This window comes from Bombina bombina, chromosome 12 (assembly GCF_027579735.1).
Source record: "Bombina bombina isolate aBomBom1 chromosome 12, aBomBom1.pri, whole genome shotgun sequence".
Classification (NCBI taxonomy): Eukaryota; Metazoa; Chordata; class Amphibia; order Anura; family Bombinatoridae; genus Bombina; species Bombina bombina.
Genome location: NC_069510.1, coordinates 88,114,956 through 88,130,058, shown reverse-complemented (window position 1 = coordinate 88,130,058; position 15,103 = coordinate 88,114,956). Strand labels below are relative to the sequence as shown.

At 42.0% G+C, this 15,103-nt stretch overlaps 1 protein-coding gene across 1 annotated transcript in view; it reads left to right on the top strand.

The window, feature by feature from the left end:
- The window catches only part of LOC128642762 (actin-associated protein FAM107A), a 50,403-nt gene that overhangs the window by 4,386 nt on the left and 30,914 nt on the right, over positions 1 to 15,103 (top strand). Inside the window, exon 2 of the mRNA XM_053695557.1 lies at positions 8,456 to 8,500. Coding sequence (XP_053551532.1) covers positions 8,456 to 8,500 — 45 coding nt within the window. The remainder of the gene's footprint in view (positions 1 to 8,455; positions 8,501 to 15,103) is intronic.

The window sequence follows — 15,103 nt, the reverse complement described above, 5'->3', positions numbered from 1 at the left end:
GCAGTTATGAAGCAGCGGTCACAAAGACCGCTGCTCCATAACCCTGTCCGCCTACTCTGAGCAGGCGGACAGGAATCGCCACAATTCAACCCGATCGAGTACGATCGGGTTGATTGACAGCTCCCTGCTGGTGGCCCATTGGCCGCGAGTCTGCAGGGGGCGGCGTTGCACCAGCAGCCTGCTGGTGCAATGCTGAATACGGAGAGCGTATTGCTCTCCGCATTCAGCGATGTCTTGCGGATCTGATCCGCACTGTCGGATCAGGTCCGCAAGACGTTTGATAAATAGAGGCCTATAAATGAATGTTGCCAAAGCATGTTATTTAGGGAAAAGAGATTCTATAAAATGGTGAGGATATTGCAGACTCTGTAATATGAGGAGACAACAGTTACATAGGGAATTATATACTCTCTCAGTTTGTGACGCGTTTCAATGTAGTCAGCTGACCACTGTGCTGTTTTTTTCATCTTCTTCAAGGAGGATTTTTATTTTCCCTTGCTCAGCAATGAAGTTGAAAGTGGGTATCTCTAATTGTTTCTGGAAGTGATCTTCCCTTAGGTTGGTGTATTTTGGGCATTACATCAAAAAATGTGTCTCATCTTCTATTACTCCCCGGTCACAATGTGACACAATCTGCTTTTTTGGTTGCCATATTTTTTTCTGTTCCTGCCAGTCTCTATTTGTATGTTGTGTGTACTTATTCTATACTGGCACACAATTTATGTCTGCTTAGGTTTTTTAATCTTTGCAAGATAACAGGGCCGGCTCAAGAAATTGTGCTGCCTGGGTCCGAGAATGCAATGACTCCCCCTCCAGTAGTAACATTATTGATTAGTATATCAACCTACTAGCCTTGCCGCCGTCCTTATTAAGCCTGCCTACCTGCATGCCACCAATGCTTATGCACAATTGTGCAATAAGTGGGAAGGAAGTTGCACTTTTCCCACCTTTAATGTCACCCTTGACCGATTTTGTGTCTTTGTACATAATGGTCTGAGTCTGACAGTGGCTAAGTCACTTAAGTGCTGCCCCTTGTCAAGTGCTGCCTAGGTCCCTTGGACCCACTTGGTCCCATGGTTGAGCCGGCCTTGAAGATAAGGTGCCAGTATGTATTCCCTTTGTAAGGAGTAGTAAGCTTTTAATTTTGTTTTATATTCTATTTCCTTCTTCCAGGTCATGATATATTTTTCTTTGATTTTTCTGCTTATTCTCCTTATCTGCTGGTGTGATAGACGGAATTCTGGGATGATTTGTTTTATTGCTGTGACAGGACAAGTTGTTTAATTGCACAAGGTTTGTTTACTAGATCATTGGCCAACATCGCGCAATAGTGATATACCCCCAATAGTACATTGGTTCAGTTAAAGGGAACCATAACATCTGCTAAAATTCCTTAAAACTAATTTCTGCTAAATAATTAAAAACAACTAAGCACAAATGTCTATGCTGGCTGTTGATCTTACCGCAAACAGTTCAAGTAGAGTGATTTCAATTACAGTGTTGATCCAGCGATTGGGGCTGCTATGTGTGCCGCCATATTGTACACACAGCAGTCACATGATGCGCACAGCATATTATTCTGTTATGTATGGTTGCTTAGAGGAAATACTCACTGTGATGCAGACACAGAGCAAGTGCTGCAGTGTCTGTTGAGAAAGTTATACTCTGTGGAAATGCATCGGTTTTGAACATAGTACAGGTAGCCCTCAGTTTACGCCAGGGTTAGGTTCCAGAAGGAATGGTTGTAAATCGAAACCGTTGTAAATTGAAACCCAGTTTATAATGTAAGTCAATGGGAAGTGAGGGGGATAGGTTCCAGGCCCCTCTCAAAATTGTCATAAGTAACATCTAATACATTATTTTTAAAGCTTTGAAATGAAGACTTTAAATGCTAAACGGCATTATAAACCCAATAAAATAATCACACAACACAGAATATATAATTAAACTAAGTTAAATGAACAAAAACATTTGCTAAACAGCATTATAAACCTAATAAAATAATCACACAACACAGACTTCACTTGCATTTTTCTGCAAACAGTTTCTATGCATTCCTATCTGGACTGATTTATAGACAGGAAGATCTTGTTCCTTTGAAATCTGCTCGATAGCTCATGTCTGGTTAAACTGATCAATTTCAGCTTGCTTGGCTTTGTTGAAAAATAAGCGGACAGCTCCACCTACTGGCTATTTTAATAAATGCACTGCTTCTCAATGCTTTTCAATAGCAGTCACATGACTGGAAAAAAAGGTTGTTATTCTGAAACTGTGTAAATTGAACCGTTGTAAAACGAGGGCCACCTGTATTCTAAATAAAAGGGCCAGTGTAGATACATGATATTATAAGCTCATACAACTAATAATAGGAAAAAAACAAGAATCAGTTCTGCCTAAGTGCCTATCTGTGCCATAATTAGCTTTGTAAAACATGGAATTAACAAAAAAAAATAAAGCATTGTACATAAACAAAAGAAATATTTACTTTGCTGTGCCCATGCAATTTCCAATTGCTCCCTCAATGCAAAAATAAAAAAATCTCATCTGAAATAAAATACTTTTTAATTAAGTGTTTTAAATTATTTGTATTGTAAATTTTATATTGGTCAATATCCAAGGGGGAACCAAACTCTATTTATGTAATTGCACTGCAACATTGCAGCCGTACTCTAGGGGGCCTCTTTATGTAAGTGCAAACAGGCATGATACGATGTGGCGTATCATGTCCGCTGCACATTGATAAATGCAGACAGCATGCGCTGTCGGCATTTATCATTGTACCAGCAGTTCTTGTGAACTGCTGGTGCAATGCGGCCCCCTTCAGATTCCCGGCTAATCGCCCACCAGCAGGGGGTGTCAATCAATCCGATCGTATTCAATCGGGTTGATTTCTGTCTGTGGCCTCAGAACAGGTAGACAAGTTATGGAGAAGCGGAAACAGGGGCATCAAGCACTATACGGAGCTTGATAAATCGGCCACCATGTTTTTTTTTAGCAGTCAGCGCTGCTTGCTACCACTGCAGTGATTTAGTTTCAGCTATCACAAGTATTATAAAGCAGAGGTAGAGCCTAAGTAGTTCTAAAACAAAAAGCTATACACGGACTTAGATCTGCCCGGCACAGCAGTTCACACTTCAGCTGTGATATCCTGACCACTTGAGACGTCAATTTCCCCGGGCACCAATTAAGAATGATATTTTTTACATGACCTCAATAAATAACACACGCACAGGGGGCAGAGCTTGACCGTGCTGGAAGATGGTCGCACACTAGACAAGCTCCGAGCAGAGACGACTCTAAACAGCTGCTGGAGCCGAGAGAAAGTATTACCTTACACCACCATGGGCATAAAAGAACATGTGAAACATCTATCTTCACTTTTGGCTGTATTAAAGACCGCTGTGATGGTGATAATATCATCCGGATCGCAAACAAGCATCACAAGTGTGGCGGCCATCTTGGATTCCACGCGGGTGAAATATCTGAAGTTATTGAAATGCCTAAGTGAAGAAAAACTGTAATGGAGACACAAACAGACATCTCCTCTTTCAGTTAAGTACTTCAAACTTCATCATTAACGTTATTGATACACTAATGGCATCCTTATATGCACTATGATTAAAACGGAACTGTACAAATAACTGAATCGATAAAATCCTCACATGGATCCCCTAACATGCACCGGAGCGGTTGGCCTATCCACACCCGACACCTAGAAAGATAGTCACAAGGCCTGGGCTGCGAGCGGCAGTAAACTAGCAAGATTATAATCTCCGTTCACACTGCTGGGCTATTAGATACAGTGAAAAGGAGCCTGCTCTTTACCGCTTCTTGATCCACAGCTCCATTTATCTCCCCCAATGAATATTGTGATCCAGCACGGTTCAGATCGGGGAGAAGCCTCAGGAGCCCTATTACCCACATGGCCCAGGAAACATCACTCTTACCCTCCTCCGCATCTGAGACACAGATCCGGATCCCAGACCATAGGCTATAGCAGCTTGGCTTTGTTTCCTACAATAGTCTACAGCACTATATAGGACAAGCTAACACCGGAACGTTTATAACTTAGTTTAGCTGGCATCCCACAATGATTAAAAAATAAAGAGGTGTTAGGGAAGATCATACAAGAGATAAGGGCCTCTATTTATCAAGGTCTGTCGGACCTGATCGGACAGTGCGGATCAGGTCCGACAGACCTCGCTAAATACGGCGAGCAATACGCTCGCCGTATTCAGCATTGCACCAGCAGCTCACAAGAGCTGCTGGTGCAACGCCGCCGCCAGCAGGGGGTGTCAATCAACCCGATCGTACTTGATCGGGTTTATTTCCGGCGATGTCTGTCCGCCTGCTCAGAGTAGGCGGACAGGTTATGGAGCAGCGGTCTTTGTGACCGCTGCTTCATAACTGCTGTTTCTGCTGTTTCTGGCGGAGCTTGATAAATATGCCCCAAAGAATGAGGTAAGGAAAGACCCGAGAGAGTTGAGGCACAAATTGTAGACACTGAGTAGACACTGCAGGGCACGCTGTGCATTACAGCAAGAGAGCGCTTCTGCGCTGAGATGTATTTCCTCTAAGCATACATAACAGAATAATATGCCGTGCACGTCACATGACTACTGTGTGTAACGTACGTTTCAATATGGAGGCATACATAGCAGAATCAAGCACTGGATCCCCATTGTTATTGAAATTACTTTATTTGGACTGGTTGGGGTAAGCTGAACAAACCACATACACATCCATACTTTCTTGGGGGGGGGGTTTGCTCGTAAGTTAGTTTTAAGACGTTTTAGCATACAGGTGTTATGGGTCCCTTTAAGCTTGTATCCCATTTTTTTGAGTGACAGGTCCCCATATCTCACTGCCATAAAGCAAGATGGGTGTTATGACACTGTCAAATATTTTCATCTACATTCTTACAGTGGGTTTAAGGTGAAATATTTTTTTTCGTATGGCAAATTAAGTTCTGCATTATTTTTCCTTTAGCTGGCTTTTGGCCAGTTTAAAACTTCCTGATTCCCTGACACTAGTCCAAGGGAACCAAGGCAGAACATGGTCTGAGATGTCATTGCAGAAAATGCAGCATATTTGCAGAAAGAATGGTGCATGCAGCTGTTAGCAATTTTGCTTTGCAGTGCTGCTCCATATCAGACTGTTCTCTTCAAACAGCGCTGTGCACTGGCTGCACGGTTTAAAGGGACAGTCTACTCCAGAATTTTTATTGTTTAAAATTATAGATAATCCATTTATTACCCATTCCTCATTTTTTTCATAACCAACACTGTTATATTATTAAACTTTTTACCTGTGTGGTTACCCTGTATGTAAGCCTCTGCAGACTGCTTCCTTATCTCAGTTCTTTTGTCAGACTTGCATTTTAGACAATCAGTGATTACTCTTAAATAACTCCATGGGAGTGAGCACAATGTTGTCTATATGACACATATGACCTAGCAATGTCTAACTGTGAAAAACTGTCAAAATGCACAGAGATAAAAGGTGGTTTTTAACAGTTTAGACATCAGTTTAGCTTTCAGCAAAGAATTCAAAGAGGACAAAGCAAATTTGACAATAAAAGTAATTTGGAAAGTTATTTAAAATTGCATGCCCTATCTGAATCATGAAAGTTTAATTTTGACTAGACTGTCGCTTTTAAGTTTTCCTTAACACAGTGCAGCCAGAGCAAAGTGCTGTTTGAAGAAACATGTCAAATACGGAACAGTGCTGCAAAGCAGCAGCACAGTGATTGGTGACTGGCACTCAGGGAATTTTTCAACCCCTAACCTTTACAGGTCTGTAAAGCTGTAACTCCTGTATGTAAGCAATGTACTTTTTTAAATAGTACATTTTTACCTTATAATTATGTGATTGTTAGACCAAGAGCAAAGGAAACAAATTTATTCAAAAAACATTTTAAAAACGTAACAACATTTATTTTTTTCTCTGCAGCTAATTTGCAACACGATTATCAACTGCTGCACTGTATTTAAAAATTGCTTTATTATCCAGTTTATCAACACATTGCAATTGAGCTGGTGCTTTAGAGCAACTGCCTAATTTAAAATGTAATTTCAAAATGACCTGCAGAAATTTTCACTAAGAAAAATGTCATTGCAGAAAATGGAAAAAAAAAAATTTGGTTGTAGGAATGAACGGACTTGTATTGTAACTTTAGTCCAGAGGCAAATATGCTTCATTGCATATTTGATGCAAAGGGGATTGTGTATTATCTACCCCTAGAGTTTCTCTGAAGATGGCCTCATTTCGTATTTTACCGTACAGGTTATGGGTATATTCCGCAGGGAGGATAGCCTGTCTCACATCCGTCAAAGTTGTTGTTGCCATTGTAAGGTGTCTCTGGCTTGCAAATACTGTCTTCTGGAGGTCCTCCACCAGCTCCTTTAAGGATGCGGTATATGCCGGAGATCCTCTCTTCTTTAAAGGACCGTTCCATATTGCAGGAAGGTTGTGTATTGATGTCTTTGGTGTCGGAGAATCTGCGTCTGCTATGGCCTCTCTTGGTGGGTTGTTTGATGACTCAGGCGATTTTGAACTGCGTAGCAGTCTGTGCTCCATAGGTAAAGTGACCTTGATGTATCTAGGCCCCTTTTGCTGATTATCTGGAACAGGAGAAACTCTTTCTGGTGTTTCATGCGGTGTCCTTTTCTTTGCGGTCTCAATTGTGCAGTGGGTCATTAAATAATCCATTGGGGCATGATCCATTAGATGCTGAAATATTGCTTCTAGCTTAATCCATTGCATACTGGCGACACCACATGGTCCTGCTGCTGCTGCCATAGTTGTTTCTGTTGTGTTATTCTGATAAAGTGTTTGTTGTCCTCTTTCTTCGTGTTTAATCCAAGTTGTTGTTATTGCTTCACGGTGGTAGATCAGTGTGCTCAGTTGAGACAAAAAACTTCAACCGGCCGAGGTGCGTAGCGTCCCCTGCTGTGTGCTGCCACACCAGGCCCTTACCGTCTGATGCCAAGCTCCAGATTAACTATTACAGCCTTTAGCAAGGTATGTTCGGCACGGCTACGTGCTATGATATTGCTGTGGGTATATTAAAGTATTCTGCTGTAATTGGACTCCTTTAACCGGCGGAGTAGTGGAGATTCAGCCGGAACCTAGGAATTTGCGACCGTTTCGGATTGCAGTTCAGACACGACATCAAACTTTATTCAGCTCATCAGAATAAGTGCATTGTGAACAGTTATCATTCAGCTACTGTCAGCTGCATTTTGAAATTATGAAAAATCAGCCAATCATCTTCATTAATGCTGATGTCACACTTTGCGTTACTGTGAACTCTTGAGATTCCACTGAAATCTCACCAGATTTCATAACAGACATCCTTAAACTGAGCAGGGAAATAACATGACTGTGCCTGCACATGCCAGATGCACGCTCCCTTGCAAGTCCTGGGACTAGCATCCTGATTGGGTTCTTAAACCCCCTTTACAATGGGATGTGGCTACTGAGGAAATCTTCAGATAAAATATCTTCCTTTTTTACACAGAGATGTTCAGGTAATATTTTCTTGTCAGCTTTTTACACTTAAACTGCAGCCCTGTAAGAGGATGCCAGATAAGGGGAACATATATGTGGTGGCAGTGTCCCAAGAACGGGCTATCAGGGAGAAAATCTCCAAAATGTTGAGCAAACTTCTTAACGAGCAAATTTTAGTCACAGCTGCACAAGCATTATTAAATGAACACATGGACAAATTTAATACTCACATAAACACCTTCTTCAGAATCATATTTGCTATAGTTAGAACGAGTATTGCAAAACATTGGAAGACTGGGGTACCCGAGTGGGCAGAGATTTTCATAAGGATTAAGGCAACATATGCCATGTATGAGACAGCGGCACATATGCAGAACACGAAGGGCACATTACACAAAGTCTGGTTTTACTGGATAATGGAGGGGAAAAATATTTAAATGAACACAGTTCCATACAGCTATAGAACTATGGATTAATTATTGATAAGATAGGTGGGATATTGTTAGTTTTTTTACAATTATCAATGGAACAAGTTTCTCAGAGATTTATATGTTATAAAGCAATAGTGAACTGCTTTATTTTGTTATTTCGTTAATAACACTTTTTATTTTTTGTTATCCTAAAATCTTATGAGTCGCAAAACTAGAGATTGTTTTGGTAATAGGATTTGTAGGAATGATGTACAATGCATTTCCTCATAAGACATACAGTATATTTCTTCAAACAACTCCTGCGTGAGTTTGACTGTGTGTTGTATGTATTCCTTTGAAATTTGTACTCAATAAAAACTATTTTAACATAAACTGCAGCCCTGTAAAACTTCCCTGCCCTGGTTAAAGTATTTCTCTCTCTTTCTTTTCTCCCCCCCCCCCTCTCTTTCTCTCTTTGTCTCTCTCTGTCTTACAAGACTTCATATTGTTAACCTTCTCTATCTTCTACGCAGTGATCATCACTGGAGAATGAGACCGCCCATCTCTCCACAGTGCAGGTAACACAGTTTGTTTTCTAAAGAGTATAATACAATAGATACACTATAGAGCGTAATTTAAGGAAATATTCTCACTACAGGTTATAACAGGAGGGGGGTTGTTCCCTACCAAATCATTTAATGAAATGGGAAATGCATGTAATAGCATCATTTTGAGCCATCATGTTTAAACCAGAGATAGAGTTCAAATACCCTTTAAAAGGACTTTCAGAGATTTCTTTATTATAAATGAATTGAGGATTTCAGGGTACAGACATTTTTGGAGTGTGCTAGTAAAAAAATAAGCTGATCTATTTCATTCACATGATGTGGTGCTCTGAAGAATTGTCTCACATTTATGTCCTGGTTTCTATCAAATAAACCTGTGACTGTCCAAAACCTACCCAGTTATGCTCAAAACATATTTGGTAATTGTTACGGTACCAACAGGATACCAAGGGTTAACACCAGATGAACAATGTCCTGAATATGGGATCAGGAACTCACAACCCAGCCAGTATTTCCCCTCAAACATGAGACCAGGCTCCACATTCAAGGTAAAACAAAAGTGAACTTTATTAAGGGCCATATGCCCAGTATTTATGCAGGTCAGACCCCAGATGGGGGGTTGAAAGAATGTTGTACATTAGATGGAGGGAACACGCCCTTTGACATGATACAATAGAATACCTTGCTCAAGCTGATAACAACTTAAACACAAGACACACACTTGGCTTTTCTTATCACTGAGGCGTCTGCTCTCTAGATGTGATTGAACAATGGAATGTTTATCACTTAAACGTAATTATAGCACACAATAGCTGAGGCCAGAAAACCTGTCTTTTGGAAAACAGCTTCTCAAAGCTACACAAGGTCAATTCTTTTAGTTCTGACCACAGGGTCTGTCACATAGCTCCCCCCTTGTGGAACACTCCGGCAGACCCGGCTTGACCCTTTGGCGGGTCAACTTGGGGATGACCGGACTAGGAGGTGGTAGGCATGTCAGTTTGCCGGGACAATCCATCTGTATTCCCGTTATGAGAGAGAATTCCTGTCCATACAAACAAGGGTTCAACTAGGGCTAAACAGTCCTTCAAAATCCCATCAGCTTCTTTACGAGTTTTCTGTACCTGCTCTTTATAGGTATCCACAATCCCTTCATACTGACATAGGGTGCCCTTGAGTTGCTGCACCTCACTATGAGCCAGCGTCAGCTTCTCCTCAAGTGTCGCTAAGTTTGTCTTTAATGTTTCATGTCCCACTCTCAAGCTGGTGTTTTCTGCAGTCTGTCGGTGCAGCTTGTCTAGCAGAGATTCCTGTTCTAAACGTGCTTTTTCCTCTGCGCTCCTTTTCTCCTTCATCAGCACATTGTAACGGGACTTCCACGTATCAATAGCGGATAGAGATTTACTGAGCTCAGCGTCCTGGGTCTTAGCAGCAGGTGGGTCAGTCTCTGCTGCACGGATCTGGGCACGGGTAGTCACAGGGTTAACATCAGCGGGACCCATAGGAGCGTAGGCAGAAACAAGGGGGGCCAAGTTATTTCCAAGGAGAACATCAGCGGGTAAATCCTTCATGACCCCCACATTCACAGGTCTAGCGCCTACTCCCCAATCCAAATGGACCCTGGCAACAGGTAGGCGGAACACAGCGCCCCCTGCTACCCTCACAGTCACAGTGTCTCCAGTGTGCTGTTTCTCAGACACCAAGTTCTTTTGAAGCAAGGTCGTGGTAGCACCAGTATCCCGTAGACCACTGACCTCCTTCCCATTCACTTTAACCAGTTGCCGATTATTCCGGCGGGCAGCTTGCACAAGATCTGCTTCATGTAGGATGCCCCAGCATTCTTGCACCTCTACGTAGCGGGCCGCAGGCTGAGGGTTACGTGGGATTCCGCCGGTGGGTCTTCTCCAGTACTGTGCTTGGTTCGCTGCATTTAGGGGACACTCTGGTCTTTTGTGCCCAAGTTGCTTACATCCAAAGCACCGAATAGGCTGTGAGTAGCCCCGTGAATTGAACCGGGCTGTCTGAGGGTAGTCCGTGGCCGGAGGCTGTGTGGTATAGCGGTGAGCCGGGGGTTGGCAACTGGCAGCTGCTGGGGTGACCGGGGGTCTGTACTCCACTCTAGCAGGGGGCTTAGTGGTAGCAGTGTCCAGTTTGTGGGCATCCGTATACTCATCTGCCAGGCAAGCCGCTTCATGCAGGGTGGAGGGTTTACGGTCCCTAACCCACTCTCTAACTCCTGCTGATAACTTGTCAAAGCAATGTTCCAACAGGAATAGCTGCAGCACCTCTTCCCCAGGCACGGCTTGGCACCCCGCCATCCAGTGAGATGCTGTGCGGTGCACCTTACATGCCCACTCAACGTAGGAATCACCAGCCAATTTAACAGTGTCTCTGAACTGCCTCCGGTATGCCTCCGGTGTAACCGCATACCTGGAGAGCAGAGCCTCTTTTACAGTATTATAATCCCCGATTTCCTCATCTGGAATGGACCGAAAAGCCTCACTGGCCCGGCCGGATAATTTTCCGGACAATATCGTGACCCAGTCCTCTGCGGGCACCTGGTGTAGTGCACATTGCCTCTCAAAATCCGCAAGGTACCCATCAATCTCTCCTTCTGTTTCCAGGAAGTTTTTAAAAGCGGTAAAATGCACTTTTCTCTTTTCCACTGGGGTTGCGGTGACTTGGGCTGCTGCAGCGCCGCTTTGGCGAAGTAGGTTGGCCTCCACAGCTGCTATGACCCGGTTGATAATGTCCGCAGATGGGTTGGGGCCATAATGTGCCAGTCTTATTTTGACCGCCCGGTCAAAGCTTGCTTCTTCGGGGGTTCTGTCTGATATGCTGGGCCCATTGGTTCCTTCGGTCCCTGGTACTCCTACCATCTTAGTCAGTATTGTAATAATCCCCCTCTTCCTGAGGTTACTGGCTTGTGTAGTTGCTCTTCTGGGCGATAAGGTTCATTCCGTCGCTTGCCACCAATTGTTACAGTACCAACAGGATACCAAGGGTTAACACCAGATGAACAATGTCCTGAATATGGGATCAGGAACTCACAACCCAGCCAGTATTTCCCCTCAAACATGAGACCAGGCTCCACATTCAAGGTAAAACAAAAGTGAACTTTATTAAGGGCCATATGCCCAGTATTTATGCAGGTCAGACCCCCAGATGGGGGGTTGAAAGAATGTTGTACATTAGATGGAGGGAACACGCCCTTTGACATGATACAATAGAATACCTTGCTCAAGCTGATAACAACTTAAACACAAGACACACACTTGGCTTTTCTTATCACTGAGGTGTCTGCTCTCTAGATGTGATTGAACAATGGAATGTTTATCACTTAAACGTAATTATAGCACACAATAGCTGAGGCCAGCAAACGTGTCTTTTAGAAAACAGCTTCTCAAAGCTACACAAGGTCAATTCTTTTAGTTCTGACCACAGGGTCTGTCACAGTAATGTCCAAAACCTGCCCAGTAATGTCCAAAACCTGCCCAGTGCACACTGTCATTCCCACATACTGCACAGAACACTGCCTATAGGACCACCTGGCTATACCACTGGACGACCCAAACACAACATCCAAACTGTCCTGACTCAGCCCTAAGACCAATGTTGAGATGTATGATGGTTTCTGACAAACAGATATTGCTCTTATTTTCACAATATGAATTATATGTAACAAAATATTTTTTGTTTGTCAACCACCACCTGCCTGTAACACATAATAGAGAAATCACAGTGTTACTTCTTTTTTGGCCATATTTGTAATGAATATAGGCATAGGAGGTCCTGTACATTTAGACACTTAGGGGATTTTAAACAATACTAGATATTTAAAGGTACAAGCTACTCCAAAATGTTTATTGTTTAAAAAAATAGATAAAGCCTTTACTACCCATTACCCAGCTTTGCACAACCAATATTGTTATATTAAAGGGACACTGTAACCAAAAATTTTCTTTCGTGATTCAGATTGAGGATGAAATTTTAAGCAACTTTCTAATTTACTCCTATTTTCAATTTTTCTTCGTTCTCTTGCTATCATTATTTGAAAAAGAAGGCATCTAAGCTTTTTTTTGGTTTCAGTACTCTGGACAGCACTTTTTTATTGGTGGATGAATTTATCCACCAATCTGCAAGCACAACTCAGGTTGTTCACCAAAAATGGGCCGGCATTTAAACTTACATTCTTGCATTTCAAATAAAGATACCAAGAGAATGAAGAAAATTTGATAATAGGAGTAAATTAGAAAGTTGCTTACAATTTCATGCTCAATCTGAATCACGAAATAAAAATTTTGGTTACAGTGTCGCTTTAAAGGACCAGTTAATACAGTATATTTGAATAACCCACACATGCATGATAAAAAGACAATGCAATAGCACTTAGTCTGAACTTCAAATGAGAAGTAGATTTATTTCTGACAAATTTCAGTTATGACTATTTCCACCCCTTCTGTATCATGTGACAGGCATGAGCCAATCACAAATACGTATATTCTATGAATTCTTGCACATGCTCAGTAGGAGCTGGTGACTCAAAAATTGTAAATATAAAATTAATGTGCACATTTTGTTAATGGAAGTAAATTAGAAAGTTGTTAAAAAATTGCATGCTCTATCTGACTCATGAAAGTTTAATTTTGACTTGAGTGCCCTTTAATATACTTTATAACCTTAAAACTATAAATGCCTGCCTGTTTTTAAGCCCTAACAGGCGGCCTTTATCTCAGTGCATTTATATAGTTTTTCACAGCAAGACACTGCTAGTTCATGTGTGCCATATACTGACAACATTGTACTCACTCCCGTGGAATTATTAATGAGTCAGCAATGATTAACTAAAATGCAAGTCTGTAATAGCATTGTGATAAGGAGGCAGTCGGCAGAGGCTTAGATACAAGGTAATCACAGAGGTAAAAAGTATATTAAAACGGTGTTGGTTATGCAAAATTGGTGAATGGGTAATAAAGGGATTATCTATTTTTTTAAACAATAAACATTTTGGATTAGACTGTCCCTTTAAGTGCCCAGTATTTTTGTATAGATTTTACTGGACAGCCTGCTAGAATACTGCACTGTCCAGTTAAATACTGGACACCTGGCAGCCCTACCCATGACATATAGAAAGTATGGTCTCACTAGAGTCTGCTGGCAAATTGCCTCATACTCTCATACTTGATTTAACACCCATATCATGTGTGACACTATTTACTTCTGCCCAGAGAAATTGGGTTGAGGAAATGTTGAGCAACTTGACAGGAAGCATAAGCATAACTGTGAACCAACTGTAGACACCAGGAACAGTGCACTTATATAAATATATATATAGTACCGTGCAAAAGTTGTGGATGGCTATGAAAAAATGCTGTAAAGTAAGAAAGCTTTCAAAAATAGAAATTTGAATAGTTTATTTTTTATCAATTAACAAAATGCAAAATCTAAATTAAATTAATATTTGGCACGACCACTCTTCTAGGTACACTTGTGCCAAGTCAGGGATTTTATACTGCATCAGCATGGTCTCTCCCAGGCAGAAATTTCAAGGCAGATAGGGGTTTCCAGATGTGGTTTCCAAGATCTTCTGAAGAAGCACAAAAGAAGAGCAAAGTTAAGGACTGTAGACACAGTGGTCAGCCAAGGAAACTTAGTGCAGCAGATGAAAGACACGTTGGGGACGATTTAACATTATGTGGGCGGACATGATCCGCTGTAGCGGATCATGTCCGCCGCACATCAATACGCTGTCAGCATTTATCATTGCACAAGCATTTCTAGTGAAATGCTTGTGCAATGCCGCCCCCTGCACATTAACAACCAATTGGCCGCTAGGAGGAGGTGTCAATCATCCCGATCGTATCCGATTGGAAAGATTGTTGTCCGCCACCTCAGTGGTGGCGGACGAGTTTAGGAGCAACGGTCTTATGACCACTGCTTCTTAACTTATGTTTCCGGTAAACCTAAAGGCTGGCACGGAAACTGCTGCATTCACAGCATAATAAATTGGCCCCATCATGCTTACTTCCTTTTGCAATCGTAAGATGTCCAGCAGTGCCATCAGCTCAGAATTAGCAGAAACCAGTGGGACCGTGATTCTGAGAAATCTGGTCAGAAGTGGTCTTCATGGAAGACTTGTGGCCAAGTGACTCAACTATGCACAAAAACACAGGAACTGGGGTGCATAAAAATTATACCAGATACTGTGGACGATGAGTCAAAATTTGAAATATTTGGCTGTAGCAGAAGGAAGTTTGTTCACCGAAGGGCTGGAGAATATATTTATAAAGGCAACAGTGAAGCATGGTAGAGGTGAAGGCAACAGTGAAGCATGGTAGAGGTGAAGGCAACAGTGAAGCATGGTAGAGGTGAAGGCAACAGTGAAGCATGGTAGAGGTGAAGGCAACAGTGAAGCATGGTAGTTTGGGACTTCATTTCTGCAAATGGAGTTGGGGATTTGGCCAGAATTAATAATCACCCAATGCTGAGAAGTGCAGACAGATGCTTATCCATCATGCAGTGCCATCAGGGAGGAATCTGATTGGCCTTAAATTTATTTTGCAGTATGACAACAACCCCAAACATAAACACAAGTCAAAGTCATTAAAAACTATCTTC